Consider the following 17,179-nt stretch of genomic DNA (forward strand, 5'->3'; position numbering starts at 1 on the left):
ATATATACTGCAATTGAAGATCTATTTATTCATCTGTACTGACATCGCGATATTCTTCCTTGCAGGTATGCATTTGACTCTATGCAATATTTCCTGACTGATTGATTGAAGGCCTCTGAAGCCTGCATTGCTGATCTCTCTTTCTCAAATGGTATGCATTTGACTCTATGCAATATTTCCTGACTGATTGATTGAAGGCCTCTGAAGCCTGCATTGTTGATCTCTCTTTCTCAAATGGTATGCATTTGACTCTATGCAATATTTCCTGACTGATTGATTGAAGGCCTCTGAAGCCTGCATTGTTGATCTCTCTTTCTCAAATGGTATGCATTTGACTATATGCAATATTTCCTGACTGATTTGTTGAAGGCCTCTGAAGCCTGCATTGCTGATCTCTCTTTCTCAAATGGTATGCATTTGACTCTATGCAATATTTCCTGACTGATTGATTGAAGGCCTTTGAAGCCTGCATTGCTGATCTCTCTTTCTCAAATGGTATGCATTTGACTATATGCAATATTTCCTGACTGATTTCTTGAAGGCCTCTGAAGCCTGCATTGCTAATCTCTCTTTGGTATGCATAATTAAACTAGGCCACTTCCTGCTACTTCTTAGCTATTCAATAGAGCCTTTGCATATGTTTGACTAGCCCTGCCCCTATGAGACAAATTGGCCAGCCAACTCTCACCTGAAAGCAGTCTGCCTATTAACTACAAACTCAGTTAGGGCCTATATTAGTAGAACTCTTAGGTCAGCAGGACCGTTTTGGTCAGCAGGGCATATACTTAAAGGGCATATCTTTAAGGGTGTATAAGACACTCATAATTAGCCCAGAAATATTTGATATATACTGCAATTGAAGATCTATTTATTCATCTGTACTGACATCGCGATATTCTTCCTTGCAGGTATGCATTTGACTCTATGCAATATTTCCTGACTGATTGATTGAAGGCCTCTGAAGCCTGCATTGCTGATCTCTCTTTCTCAAATGGTATGCATTTGACTCTATGCAATATTTCCTGACTGATTGATTGAAGGCCTCTGAAGCCTGCATTGCTGATCTCTCTTTCTCAAATGGTATGCATTTGACTCTATGCAATATTTCCTGACTGATTGATTGAAGGCCTCTGAAGCCTGCATTGCTGATCTCTCTTTCTCAAATGGTATGCATTTGACTATATGCAATATTTCCTGACTGATTTGTTGAAGGCCTCTGAAGCCTGCATTGCTGATCTCTCTTTCTCAAATGGTATGCATTTGACTCTATGCAATATTTCCTGACTGATTGATTGAAGGCCTCTGAAGCCTGCATTGCTGATCTCTCTTTCTCAAATGGTATGCATTTGACTCTATGCAATATTTCCTGACTGATTGATTGAAGGCCTCTGAAGCCTGCATTGTTGATCTCTCTTTCTCAAATGGTATGCATTTGACTATATGCAATATTTCCTGACTGATTGATTGAAGGCCTCTTAAGCCTGCATTGTTGATCTCTCTTTCTCAAATGGTATGCATTTGACTCTATGCAATATTTCCTGACTGATTTGTTGAAGGCCTCTGAAGCCTGCATTGCTAATCTCTCTTTGGTATGCATAATTAAACTAGGCCACTTCCTGCTACTTCTTAGCTATTCAATAGAGCCTTTGCATATGTTTGACTAGCCCTGCCCCTATGAGACAAATTGGCCAGCCAACTCTCACCTGAAAGCAGTCTGCCTATTAACTACAAACTCAGTTAGGGCCTATATTAGTAGAACTCTTAGGTCAGCAGGACCGTTTTGGTCAGCAGGGCATATACTTAAAGGGCATATCTTTAAGGGTGTATAAGACACTCATAATTAGCCCAGAAATATTTGATATATACTGCAATTGAAGATCTATTTATTCATCTGTACTGACATCGCGATATTCTTCCTTGCAGGTATGCATTTGACTCTATGCAATATTTCCTGACTGATTGATTGAAGGCCTCTGAAGCCTGCATTGCTGATCTCTCTTTCTCAAATGGTATGCATTTGACTCTATGCAATATTTCCTGACTGATTGATTGAAGGCCTCTGAAGCCTGCATTGTTGATCTCTCTTTCTCAAATGGTATGCATTTGACTATATGCAATATTTCCTGACTGATTGATTGAAGGCCTCTGAAGCCTGCATTGTTGATCTCTCTTTCTCAAATGGTATGCATTTGACTATATGCAATATTTCCTGACTGATTTGTTGAAGGCCTCTGAAGCCTGCATTGCTGATCTCTCTTTCTCAAATGGTATGCATTTGACTCTATGCAATATTTCCTGACTGATTGATTGAAGGCCTCTGAAGCCTGCATTGCTAATCTCTCTTTGGTATGCATAATTAAACTAGGCCACTTCCTGCTACTTCTTAGCTATTCAATAGAGCCTTTGCATATGTTTGACTAGCCCTGCCCCTATGAGACAAATTGGCCAGCCAACTCTCACCTGAAAGCAGTCTGCCTATTAACTACAAACTCAGTTAGGGCCTATATTAGTAGAACTCTTAGGTCAGCAGGACCGTTTTGGTCAGCAGGGCATATACTTAAAGGGCATATCTTTAAGGGTGTATAAGACACTCATAATTAGCCCAGAAATATTTGATATATACTGCAATTGAAGATCTATTTATTCATCTGTACTGACATCGCGATATTCTTCCTTGCAGGTATGCATTTGACTCTATGCAATATTTCCTGACTGATTGATTGAAGGCCTCTGAAGCCTGCATTGCTGATCTCTCTTTCTCAAATGGTATGCATTTGACTCTATGCAATATTTCCTGACTGATTGATTGAAGGCCTCTGAAGCCTGCATTGTTGATCTCTCTTTCTCAAATGGTATGCATTTGACTATATGCAATATTTCCTGACTGATTGATTGAAGGCCTCTGAAGCCTGCATTGTTGATCTCTCTTTCTCAAATGGTATGCATTTGACTATATGCAATATTTCCTGACTGATTTGTTGAAGGCCTCTGAAGCCTGCATTGCTGATCTCTCTTTCTCAAATGGTATGCATTTGACTCTATGCAATATTTCCTGACTGATTGATTGAAGGCCTCTGAAGCCTGCATTGCTAATCTCTCTTTGGTATGCATAATTAAACTAGGCCACTTCCTGCTACTTCTTAGCTATTCAATAGAGCCTTTGCATATGTTTGACTAGCCCTGCCCCTATGAGACAAATTGGCCAGCCAACTCTCACCTGAAAGCAGTCTGCCTATTAACTACAAACTCAGTTAGGGCCTATATTAGTAGAACTCTTAGGTCAGCAGGACCGTTTTGGTCAGCAGGGCATATACTTAAAGGGCATATCTTTAAGGGTGTATAAGACACTCATAATTAGCCCAGAAATATTTGATATATACTGCAATTGAAGATCTATTTATTCATCTGTACTGACATCGCGATATTCTTCCTTGCAGGTATGCATTTGACTCTATGCAATATTTCCTGACTGATTGATTGAAGGCCTCTGAAGCCTGCATTGCTGATCTCTCTTTCTCAAATGGTATGCATTTGACTCTATGCAATATTTCCTGACTGATTGATTGAAGGCCTCTGAAGCCTGCATTGCTGATCTCTCTTTCTCAAATGGTATGCATTTCACTCTATGCAATATTTCCTGACTGATTGATTGAAGGCCTCTGAAGCCTGCATTGCTGATCTCTCTTTCTCAAATGGTATGCATTTGACTCTATGCAATATTTCCTGACTGATTGATTGAAGGCCTCTGAAGCCTGCATTGTTGATCTCTCTTTCTCAAATGGTATGCATTTTACTATATGCAATATTTCCTGACTGATTTGTTGAAGGCCTCTGAAGCCTGCATTGCTGATCTCTCTTTCTCAAATGGTATGCATTTGACTCTATGCAATATTTCCTGACTGATTGATTGAAGGCCTCTGAAGCCTGCATTGCTAATCTCTCTTTGGTATGCATAATTAAACTAGGCCACTTCCTGCTACTTCTTAGCTATTCAATAGAGCCTTTGCATATGTTTGACTAGCCCTGCCCCTATGAGACAAATTGGCCAGCCAACTCTCACCTGAAAGCAGTCTGCCTATTAACTACAAACTCAGTTAGGGCCTATATTAGTAGAACTCTTAGGTCAGCAGGACCGTTTTGGTCAGCAGGGCATATACTTAAAGGGCATATCTTTAAGGGTGTATAAGACACTCATAATTAGCCCAGAAATATTTGATATATACTGCAATTGAAGATCTATTTATTCATCTGTACTGACATCGCGATATTCTTCCTTGCAGGTATGCATTTGACTCTATGCAATATTTCCTGACTGATTGATTGAAGGCCTCTGAAGCCTGCATTGCTGATCTCTCTTTCTCAAATGGTATGCATTTGACTCTATGCAATATTTCCTGACTGATTGATTGAAGGCCTCTGAAGCCTGCATTGTTGATCTCTCTTTCTCAAATGGTATGCATTTGACTATATGCAATATTTCCTGACTGATTTGTTGAAGGCCTCTGAAGCCTGCATTGCTGATCTCTCTTTCTCAAATGGTATGCATTTGACCCTATGCAATATCTCCTGACTGATTGATTGAAGGCCTTTGAAGCCTGCATTGCTGATCTCTCTTTCTCAAATGGTATGCATTTGACTCTATGCAATATTTCCTGACTGATTGATTGAAGGCCTCTGAAGCCTGCATTGCTAATCTCTCTTTGGTATGCATAATTAAACTAGGCCACTTCCTGCTACTTCTTAGCTATTCAATAGAGCCTTTGCATATGTTTGACTAGCCCTGCCCCTATGAGACAAATTGGCCAGCCAACTCTCACCTGAAAGCAGTCTGCCTATTAACTACAAACTCAGTTAGGGCCTATATTAGTAGAACTCTTAGGTCAGCAGGACCGTTTTGGTCAGCAGGCATATACTTAAAGGGCATATCTTTAAGGGTGTATAAGACACTCATAATTAGCCCAGAAATATTTGATATATACTGCAATTGAAGATCTATTTATTAATCTGTACTGACATCGCGATATTCTTCCTTGCAGGTATGCATTTGACTCTATGCAATATTTCCTGACTGATTGATTGAAGGCCTCTGAAGCCTGCATTGCTGATCTCTCTTTCTCAAATGGTATGCATTTGACTCTATGCAATATTTCCTGACTGATTGATTGAAGGCCTCTGAAGCCTGCATTGCTGATCTCTCTTTCTCAAATGGTATGCATTTGACTCTATGCAATATTTCCTGACTGATTGATTGAAGGCCTCTGAAGCCTGCATTGCTGATCTCTCTTTCTCAAATGGTATGCATTTGACTCTATGCAATATTTCCTGACTGATTGATTGAAGGCCTCTGAAGCCTGCATTGTTGATCTCTCTTTCTCAAATGGTATGCATTTGACTATATGCAATATTTCCTGACTGATTTGTTGAAGGCCTCTGAAGCCTGCATTGCTGATCTCTCTTTCTCAAATGGTATGCATTTGACTCTATGCAATATTTCCTGACTGATTGATTGAAGGCCTCTGAAGCCTGCATTGCTAATCTCTCTTTGGTATGCATAATTAAACTAGGCCACTTCCTGCTACTTCTTAGCTATTCAATAGAGCCTTTGCATATGTTTGACTAGCCCTGCCCCTATGAGACAAATTGGCCAGCCAACTCTCACCTGAAAGCAGTCTGCCTATTAACTACAAACTCAGTTAGGGCCTATATTAGTAGAACTCTTAGGTCAGCAGGACCGTTTTGGTCAGCAGGGCATATACTTAAAGGGCATATCTTTAAGGGTGTATAAGACACTCATAATTAGCCCAGAATTGAACCAGAAGTGAACAGATGAGAACAAGCACAAAACTCTCCATGGCTGCGCATCTGCTGATCTAACACTGGTATGATATTTTCTCTTTGGTTTCCCTGACCCCCACCATCAGCTCATGTTTATCAAACCCTGAACTACCCTCATTTCAACCATCCACATACACCTGATAAAATCACACAAACTACCCTGCACGCTTTAACTCTGAAACTTATTTTCCCAAATTATACACACACCAACTTGCAAAATGTTTAATATCCTTTTAACAGCCATTATCCTGTCAGCCTCACTACTTAAAATACCTACATCACTCACCCCTCCAGCTGCCAGCAATGACATCTACATTGCTCTCTCTCTCCTACCATCCTCTCTTCTCTCTACTCATGAACTATTCTTATTTCTCAAATCACACATACCTTCCTCCACATCTCTTAAACAGCCCTCTGTCACATACAAATCACATCCTCACCTCTCTCATCTCTGCCTACTACTTCTACTTGCTGCTGGGGACATATCACTCAATCCAGGACCCTCTCCTAGACCGCACTGCACTCTGGTAAATACCACATCCCGCACTGACCATCCTCACTCCTCCACGCACATTAACCGATGTAACCTGATCACCATTCCTTGCCTTCCCAGCTCTCCCCCTCCCATATTTGGGGTCCTCTGGAATGCACGCTCTGTAGTCAATAAACTAGCCCATGTCCATGATCTGTTCATCACTAATGCTTACACCTTCCTGGGGCTCACTGAGACATGGCTAACCCCTTCTGATACTGTGTCTCCAGCTGCCCTTTCATACGGTGGCCTCAAGTTTAGCCACACACCTAGATCGGGTGACAAACATGGGGGTGGGGTGGGAATTCTTCTTTCCGAACACTGCTCCTTTACACCGCTTGCACCTGCACCTTCTCTGGCTTTCTCTTCTTTTGAGGCTCATGCTGTCCGCATCTACTCTCCTCACCACTTCCAGGTTGCTGTCATCTACCGGCCTCCTGGACCAGCCTCCACCTTCATTGGCCACTTTTCAACATGGCTTCTCCACTTTCTATCCACTGACATTCCTTCCATCATCATTGGGGACTTTAACATCCCCATAGACACTAACTGTTCCACTACGACAAAATTCCTCTCACTCACCTCATCCTATGACCTCTCCCAGTGGTCCTCAACCCCCACCCACAAAGATGGCCACACTTTGGACCTAGTTTTTACCCGACTCTGCCCAGTTTCCACATTTAATAACTCTTTATTCCCCCTTTCAGATCACAATCTCATAACTTTTACAATCAGCCCCTCCCTGCCTCCTCCAGCTACCATAGTGCAGCCATCACGCCTATGCAGGAATTATCGCAACCTCAACCTCTGCTCCCTAGATGACTCTCGAAAACCCCTAGGCTCCCTGTCATCCTACACTGACCCCGAGTCAGCATCCATCTAATACTCCACCACAGTCACCGCTGTCATGAACACAGCCGCCCCTCTCACCAACTTCCGCCCCCGCCGCATCAACAGACAGCCCTGGCTGACTGAACCCATCAAACAACTGAAAAGACAGTCCAGGGCAACAGAACGGCAGTGGAGGAAAAGCTCCAATGCAGATGACTTCGCCCACTATAAAAACACGCTGCTGCAGCTCAAGGACGCTCTCTCACTTGCAAAGCAGTCATACTTCTCTACACTCATTTCTTCACAATCCCATAACCCTAAACAACTTTTCAACACCTTCAGCTCTCTTCTCCACCCCCCGCCTCCCCCTACAACCACAAGCTTGTCTGCAGAAGACTTTGCAGCATATTTTGTGAGCAAAATTGAAACACTACAGAACAGCTTTCAAAAGCAACCCTCTTCACAGGTCCAATCACCTCTTCCTTTTTCCTCTATGCCCGGCAGCTACCCTACTATCAACTATCCCTCTCCACATACCCACTCACCCACTCAAACCTCCTGCCCGCTAACAATCTTCTCAGCCTTAACTGAACAGCGTCTTTCTTCACTAATCTCTAAAGCTAATCTTACTACATGCGCCTCAGATCCTATTCCCTCTCATCTTATCCCCCAGCTCTCCTCCCCCCTCATTCCTGCTTTAACAACACTGTTTAACCTTTCCATCTCTACTGGCATTTTTCCTTCTTCATTTAAACAAGTTATCATAACACCACTAATCAAAAAACCCTCTTTAGACTCTACTGCCCTTTCTAATTACCGCCCAGTCTCTCTCCTTCCCTTTGCCTCCAAACTTCTGGAACGCCACATTTACTCAGAGTTGTCTAACTTTCTCTCTGCTAATTCCCTGTTGGACCCCTTCCAGTCTGGCTTCCGCCCTCAACACTCTACGGAAACCGTTCTCACTAAGGTTGCCAATGACCTCCTAGCTGCTAAAGCCAAAGGTAGATTTTCGGTACTAATACTCCTAGATCTGTCCTCTGCCTTCAACACTGTTGATCATACCCTACTTCTCCAGACCCTCTCAACACTGGGAATCAAGGGCCTAGCACACTCCTGGCTCAACTCTTACCTGTCTGGACGTTCTTTCATGGTCTCCTATGCCAATACCAACTCCTCTCCACGCCCACTGTTTGTGGGAGTACCACAAGGGTCAGTCCTTGGACCCCTCCTCTTTTCCATTTACACCCATGGCTTGGGACAGATAATAAGCTCTTTTGGGTTTCAATATCACCTCTATGCTGATGACACCCAAATTTATTGTTCTGCCCCAGACCTCTCCACACTACTATCAAAAATCCCCGAATGCCTATATGCTTTATCTACATCAGGGGTAACAACATACAAACCTCTGTGTATCGCAAACCTACAGACCGTCCCACATACCTAAGATATGACAGTTTTCATCCCAAGCACATTAAGAACTCTATAATTTACAGCCAAGCTATAAGGTACAACCAGATTTGTTCTGACAGAACAAGGTTACAGTCCTCCCACGGCTGAGGCCCAAATCAGGAAAGCCAGCAACATCCCCAGGACTGACCTCCTGAAATATAAGAAAAACCAGAAAGAGGAACGTGTCCCTTTGGTTGTCACCTACAACCCACACCTGGAAATCTTAAGGAAGATTGCTAAGGAACTTCATCCCATTTTACACAAGGATCACAGACTGAGAACGATATTCCCTAAACCTCCACTCGTCATATCGGCAACCACACAATCTAAAACAGATGATTGTCAGGAGCTCTTTGAATAGGCCTCAACAAAACGGAACATCACCCTGCCGACAAAAAATTTGTGGGACCTGCAGACACATTTACTCCACTGACAGGGTAACGATACCAGGTTCACAACAGGAGTACAGAGTACAAGGTAAATTTTCCTGTGGGTCCACCAATCTGGTATATCTGATCATGTGTGCTAAATGCCCCAATGTTATGTACGTGGGAGAAACTGGACAAACTCTGCGCAAACGTATGAATGGACACAGGCACACTATTAATGATACTAAATCTGGACTCCCAGTTGCTACACACTTTCATTTCAACGGACACAGCATGGATGATCTTCGTGTCACTGCCCTGAAGGGCGGCTTCAAAACGTCAAATGACCGATTAATAGCAGAAACAAAATTTATAAATTGGTTCAAAGCTGTGGAGAAGGGTTTGAATAAGGACAACAACTTTCTATATTGGTATGAGATTGATGATATCTGAACTGTCTAGGCCACTCTAGCAGAACTTGTGAACTAAGAATTTACGATACCTCTGGGTCAATCCTAATACCAGGTCTGTGAGCAATGGAGTAAACAAGGATCCTTATCTTACCCCATTTAGATGGTCTGTTTGAATTAAGGCATCTTAATGACGTATTTATGCTTGAAAAAAAATATCTGTTTTCCCTTTTGATGTTGCATGTATATAAGCTGTCTGTACCACCAGCTTGCAAACTAACAGGATGTAAACCTGACGAAGGCTGCTAGGCCGAAAGCTTGTTTATTCTTATTCATTTGTAGTTAGCCAATAAATGGTATCATCCTGATTTAAAACTTCTTGCTTTTACTGATGGCTAACACAGTACAATACCCTACTGCTAATTTATTTATGGGTAAGTGGGAGGAAAACATTGCGGGACACCCTGACATAAAAGTATGGTATAGGTTTATAGATGATTTATTTTTCATATGGAAGGGAGGGAGGGAAGCACTGGGGGTGTTTCTGAATTCACTAAATGATAATCAATTGGGTATTTCCCTAACAGCTGTATCCAGTGAGGAAAGGATCCAATTTTTGGATATTGAGCTTATTACACAGAATGGAACACTGCGCACGATTAATTATTTTAAACCTACAGATAGGAATGGATATATACCAATTGGTAGCTGCCATCATCCCCAATGGAAGAAGAATATACCAAAGGGGCAGTTCCTGCGTATACGCAGGAACTGCACTAACATAGAGGATTTTGATGCCCAAACACAAATTTTAAAACAAAGATTTGTGGAAAAGGGTTATGAGGAGAGCATATTGGAGGTGGATATTGCAGAGGTGAGGGACAAGGATAGATTGGATATACTGAGCAATAAAGAGAGGGATAGTGAGATAGAGAACAATGAACAGTTTCAATTAGCCTTTATAACGGGATACAGTAGTCAATTTAAGATTATGCAGTCCATTATATATAGACATTGGGGAGTATTAAGAACTGACCCAGTCCTTAGGGGCATTTTAGATGATAGACCTAAATTTATATATAGAAAAGCACCGAATCTGAGAAATTTGGTGGTGCCAAGTTGTGTGGAACCCCCTAGAGCCTCTTTGGTCCCTAGAGACTGGCAAAATCCTGTTTTTTATCCTTGTAGAACCTGCAAATCTTGCAGGGAATGTCAACCCCTAAAAACAGATAGATTCACGTCATTCCATAATGGTAAATCATTTAAGATAAAACAGTTCATCACATGCAATGATCGGTATGTGGTGTACCTTGCTTGGTGCCCGTACGGGTGGCAATACGTGGGGCGTACTACGCGTACCCTCAAAGAACGCATGGGGGAACATAGGCGTAATGTGGGGAAAGGTTTTCTTAACCACAGTTTATCAGCTCATTTTGGGGAGACTCATAAATGTGACCCTGGTCTGTTGTCATTTTGTGGTATATATAAGCTTGACCCTAGTTGGAGAGGGTGTAATAGGTTGCGTGCTATATCACAGGAGGAGACTAGATGGATATACAACCTGGGTACACTTACCCCAGGGGGATTAAACATAGAGGTTGATATAGTATGTTTTCTTGGGGAACAGTAAAAATAATTTTTTCTGCCTGGTATTGTTATTTTTCATTGTATTTTTTCATTTTGTAATTTATATATGCTGCTATGGAGTATAAAGTGGGCTAATGCTATCTCTCAGGAGGAATTGTGTGCATATTTAGGGAATATGGGGGGGCGACTATATATTTTGAATAGATAGGGGAGGGGGTTCTGGTCCTTCACTGTAATTTTTTCATTTGTGGAATGTAAACGGAGTTTTTTCCGGATAGTTGGGCTCTAGTTAAGTTTTTTTTTTAGTTTTCAAATTTTATATCTTTGTATTTAAAATCTTTTAAGAGGATTTGAATCCATGTAAGCGTGCATCTCTAGCCTCCTCTGCGACGCATAATTTGTTTGGGGTTTATAGGTGGCACGCAGCGAGAGCTGTGTACCGATGGTGTGGAGATGGAACGCATGGTGGCACGCAACGGTACGTGCGGGTCATGTGGGTATGATGTGGAGGAGGCGTCCACATTTCCTGGGTGGGCATGCGCAGAGGGGTAGATGGATCAGCGCCGTTGAAGGGGATGAGCGCACGGAGATGATGCTAACTTGTTAGGTGGAACGCAAATGGAACGCGACGGCCCAGTGGAGGGTGGATGCGCGTACGTAGAGGGTGAGAACCGGGCAGGATATATAATGGCTTTCACACCGACTTTTGCCTTAGCTTCTGATGAGTCGGTAGACGAAACATGTAAGGCGGGGCATAAGATACGGAAGTGAAAGCGGCTATCTGTTAGAGTGGGTGGACGAGCGGTGCTTGGGCTTGAGGTGGAAGTGGAGGTGCACGCCATTTAAATCTTCAGCCGAGGAACTACAGGTGCCAGCCGGGGCCCAACTACACGGCTGAGAGCCCGTACCCAAACTCTGTGCCATAATACAAAGAAGAAAATCTGTGAGTGCAATCATTTTTATATTTTAATAAATTTGGATGGTTTTACACTATGTGAGGCATTTGTTTTGAGGTTTTATACGCTTGAAGAAGCATCTGCTGCAAAAAGGACAGAGTGGTGACAAGTCGTTCGTGGTGTGGTGGGGGACGGCCCGAAGTGTCCCAAGGCTTTACTAGACCTGAGTGGAGGTCTTTGTGTCCGGTGAGTGTCAGCTCACAGGGTGTTGGTGGAGGTAGTAGAAAGAATTAGGAAGACACTGAGAACATTAAGAAGATTAACCATTTTGAAGTGGATGTGGATTACATAAAGCCTATATGAACTTTTTAGAGCATATTTTGCCCCATGGTTAAGTTGTGTAGCGTTGCCTTCTGTGGACATTGTATTGTATATATATAGAAGGAGCCGCTCCAGCTGAGTGAGTGCACAGCAGTGCACTCTATAGTGAGGTGTAGCGCTTTTCCTTGATATATAAATTTCCATTAAGTTGTTGGTACGTATTTTCATCATACACAATCCTGTCCAGTTCATTAAAGTACTTCTCCTTATCCAATACAACAAGACCTTCAAACCCTTATCCAAAATCCTCAGCTCTGTTCGACCTAATTGGACTTTACTGAAATTGAAAATCCCCTCCCCTACCAATTCCTTAGCCTTTTGTACTCTCCTTCCTGCTCTGCATCCCCTTCTGCCCAGCGCTTTATAGCTTTTCCTGAAGTATGGGGTAACTGAGCATACTGGTCTTCCCTCTCTGGACAGTTGCGGGGGTAACCTCTCCCCAAAAAATTCCCTCCCATACCCTCCTGTGTTTGCTGTAATGGATAGTATCTATTGGACACCGGCACTCGATACTCTGGACGACCATATCCATTTCTAGGGGGCGTATATCCACCATATACCTGGTCTTCCCCTAGTTTGTATTCTGGGCTTTTTATACGGTACAAAAGGGCGCCTGGGGGACTGATGAAAGGGCCTACCCCTCCCCCATCCCTCCCCCGCCCCCCCTTGATAGACCGGTGGGTTGCCACCGCTGCTTTGTACGGGGGCCCCTATATCGCTAGTGATAGGTTGTGCATCCCCCACTACCACGGGCTGTTCTGGGGGTCTGGTAATTTTCTTTTTCTGCCATCTATATGCAGATTGATTAGTATAAGCTTCCACATCTCGTATATATTGCTTCCGTTTGTCACTGACAGTATCTCTCTCCATTTTCTTGAGAGCTGCCTGTACCTGCTCTGACTTTACCTGCTCTGACTTTACTTTATACTCTTCCGTGTCTTTCACTACATTTATTTTAGTCCACCTCTTGATCTTGATTAAGTCCACCTCTTTAGTGATTCTATCCAGACGGCCGTTTTTTCTCTTAATCAATAGCTTAATTAATCCCTGGCCACATCTCTCCAGATATTCAAAAAAAAATTTTATTGGAACTACTAGAGTTTGCCCTCTCCAGGAACTATTTTTGGTATAGGGGTACATTCTTTTTACAGCGTTTCGGATGTGCGATGGGGGCCTCATTCGCACCTTCCTTAGCAAATCTATACATGGCCAGGTGGGAGGAGAAAGCCATTGCGGAAGGTAATCAGAATATCCTGTTATGGAGGAGGTACATTGATGACCTCTTAATTATCTGGAGGGGTGACATAGGTGCTTTTAAAGCCTATGTATCACACATCAATAATCTCACAACCAATATTGATTTGACACTGGAATGTAATACTGTAATACTGACAGCATACCTTTTTTGGACTTGGAGATCATGCGCGAGGGCCATGGTCTTAAAACAAAATGTTTTTTTAAATCTACTGATCGCAATGGGTTCATCCCGGTAAGCAGCTGCCATCATCCAGCTTGGATTAAAGCAGTGCCAAAAGGGCAACTCATCAGGATACGTAGAAACAGTACGGAAATTGCGGATTATAATAGTCAAGCTAGTGTCATTAAGAACAGGTTCCTCCAAAAGGGATATCTGGCTGAGGAGATAGATAACACGGTTGAATATGTGAAGAATATGGATAGGGAGAGATTACTGACGAATAAGGCTGATAATGGGGCTGCAGCAAAGAATACTGTAGCAAATACAGCTTTCATCTCAGATTTTTCAGTTCAGTACAAACAGGTGGAAAAGGTGATATTGAAACACTGGCCTGTCTTGCTAACAGACCTGGCCCTGAAAAGAGGATTACCAGAATGACCTCAATTCATATACCGCAGGGCCCCTAACCTGCGGGACTATTTGGTGCCAAGCTGTGTGGACCCACCGGTCACACAAAGGCTATAGGCTGGCAGAAACCAGGGTTCTTCCCATGTGGAGCATGCAGAGGGTGTGAGTTGAAGGTGGCTAAGAGGACATTTGATTTCACGTCCAATAGTGATAAAAGAAAATATGAAATTAGATCTTTTATGACATGTGGGTCTCATCATGTAGTGTACCTAATTTGGTGCAAATGTGGGTTCCAATATGTTGGACGTACCACCAGACCCCTAAAACAACGAATTTCTGAACATATATACAAAATAGGGAAAGGTCATGAAGATCACAGTGTATCGGCTCATTTTAAACAGAAGCACGGCTGTGACCCTACCCTGATGCAGTATTGTGCAATTGATAAATTGCTACCATCATGGAGAGGGTCAAACCGACTACGGGAGCTTTGTAAAATGGAAACCAAATGGATTTACAAACTACGTTCCCTTACCCCGGAGGATCTTAACATTGAGATTGACATTGTTTTTTCAATAATGACTAGTGTGCCAGATGGGGGACGTAGCTCGTCCCTTGTGTTTCCCTATCAGGGGGAAGTAGTGCTTTGCTGTTTATATTAGTACTCGAGGGGGGGTGGGAGGGGGAAATAAGGGGGTTTATACTCTTAGTGAAAGCATAAGGGGATATTGATAGATACTATGACACACTGAGTCAGAAGTTTACTGTGACTTTAAGATATGTGATGCTGCATGTTGTGTATACATATGATAATGTTGGATGATGTTACATCAATCACTGCGGAATTTGTAGTATATGTATCAGGGTAGGGGGTGAGATATAGGATGTTATCACACTATGTTTACACACATATGATAGCTGGGTGTACACAAGTATACATGCCGGCCCTATGCAGTAACTATCCATTTTTTAGATTTATTTTCCTTTTTTTATATATAGTCTTCTCCCCTTCTTTTATATACAGTCTTTTTAATATACTGTGTTTATATCATGAACGTTAGGAGAGATTGGTATAAGAGCAAAACTGATTAGGATCAGCTATTCCTGAAATAGACGGGCCAGGATATCAGTAACGGAATCTGTATAATGATAGGCTCTTATGTATTAGCAGTATGACATGGCCTAATGCTGCCCGATGATAGGTAGTGCATAGACGGCTATGAGGATAAATGTGCGGCGAGATTGGCCTGCGTCCAGTCCCTGATGAGTCTCGCCCCGTGACGAAACGCGTAGGGCGGATCTTGGACACACGCACAGACAATCAGGAAGTGAAGCCATTCTACTACACTCGGCTGGCAGACGCGCTAATACGGTGCAGTATTATGTTGTGATATGCTGAATGTCAAGAAGTTACATTGTAAGCAGAATCTTTTAGCAGGCTTTTAACCTTAATAAATAGGATTACGCTATGTTTACTCTTATACCGACTCTAGGATTTGTTTTACTGATGGCAATGGCTGCCGGGGACTGTGTTTGAAAGCAAGAATATTGCGGGTGAGCGGCTAATTCATAGGGAGAGCTGGTGGCAGTCCTGGTGCGTTTGGGGCTCAATCACAGTTCATGGCAGTGTGTGGAATTGCGCTAAGAGTGAACTGACATCCACGTTACACCCTATGTTTGCCTCTCTACGTTCTTTTTCCCAACATGTTCCATTGCTGACAACCTGAGAGACATAAGCACAGCAGTATTTGATTTCTACAAGTGTGCAACGCCTATACAGAGGACACTGCTAGCGGCTCGGGTCTAACCAAGTATTTGTATATTCTGTGCGCAGCAATATCATTGACGTATCATTTTTTTTTTCGCCTCAGTGTCTCTCTGAAACTGATGAAATATTAAAGCATAGAATATGAACTACACCACTTTTATAAAAGGGCCCTAGAGAGGCTCCCTTGATGAAACACAATGTTTATATGTTTTAGAAGAAAAAAACAATATGTGCCTCTTTCGGTGCCTGTCGTTTGCCTACCAATGGTGCAGTGCTCCCCATTCCAGCCCTCTTTGCATTCACATTTTCCATCTTTGCATGTTCCATGTTCAGTGCAGCGAGGATGACAAACACGCTGGTCACATGCTACTCCAGTCCAACCTTCCTCACACCGACATGCTCCACCAACACAAACACCATGTGTTCCACAGTCTACGGAGCATACCTCTGCAAAACAAAGATAAAAGACAGTGTTGCTAAAAAATACTTTATTAAATTATGTAGGACCAGTTTTTAAAATGGACATATTGGGAAAGTCATGTAGAACTTAAATATAAAATTGTGTGTGTGTGTGTATGTATGTGCCACGATCACTAGAAAACATCTTTACCGGTTGCAACAAAACTTGGTATACAGATCCCTTACTACCTGGGATGATGTCTTCTGGGGGTCTTGTGTCCCCTTTGCACACCTGGGCGGAACCACAAGCAGCCAATCAGATTTCATTGATTCATGTCAACGTGAACATTTTAAAAGGCTGCATTTTTCACAGTAAAAGCAAGAGTCCCCAAACTTGGCACAGCTGGTCACTTGGTGACTGAGGTTAAATACTTAGGGGAAGTGGGCAGAGTGTAAAACAGCAAATCAAATTACAGTCATTTATTTTACATGTTCAATCCTATATCAGTAGCGCTCAACTCCAGGGCTCCTCTAGCAGCGACCCTCCAGTTTTCCGAAGATACACCTTGACAAATAAAAGATACAGTGGGTTGCAAAAGAATTCGGCCCCCTTGAAGTTTTCCACATTTTGTCACATTACTGCCACAAACATGCATCCATTTTTTTTTAATTCCATGTGAAAGACCAATACAAAGTGGTGTACATGTGAGAAGTGGATCGAAAATCATACATCATTCCAAACATTTTTTACAAATAAATAACTGCAAAGTGGGGTGTGCATAATTATTCAGCCCCCTGAGTCAATACTTTGTAGAACCACCTTTTGCTGCAATTACAACTGCCAGTCTTTTAGGGTATGTCTCTACCAGCTTTGCACATCTAGAGACTGAAATCC

The 17,179-nt window shown here is 42.6% G+C and overlaps 1 protein-coding gene across 6 annotated transcripts in view; it reads right to left on the reverse strand.

Annotated features, from left to right (window-relative positions):
* TENM2 (teneurin transmembrane protein 2) overlaps nucleotides 1-17,179 on the reverse strand; it is a 4,210,084-nt gene that overhangs the window by 2,814,803 nt on the left and 1,378,102 nt on the right. For all 6 annotated transcript variants that reach the window (XM_068277420.1, XM_068277423.1, XM_068277418.1 and 3 more), the window contains one exon: nucleotides 16,147-16,332. In XM_068277420.1, the coding sequence (XP_068133521.1) occupies nucleotides 16,147-16,332 (186 nt within the window). The remainder of the gene's footprint in view (nucleotides 1-16,146; nucleotides 16,333-17,179) is intronic.

Source organism: Hyperolius riggenbachi, chromosome 3 (genome assembly GCF_040937935.1).
Source record: "Hyperolius riggenbachi isolate aHypRig1 chromosome 3, aHypRig1.pri, whole genome shotgun sequence".
Classification (NCBI taxonomy): Eukaryota; Metazoa; Chordata; class Amphibia; order Anura; family Hyperoliidae; genus Hyperolius; species Hyperolius riggenbachi.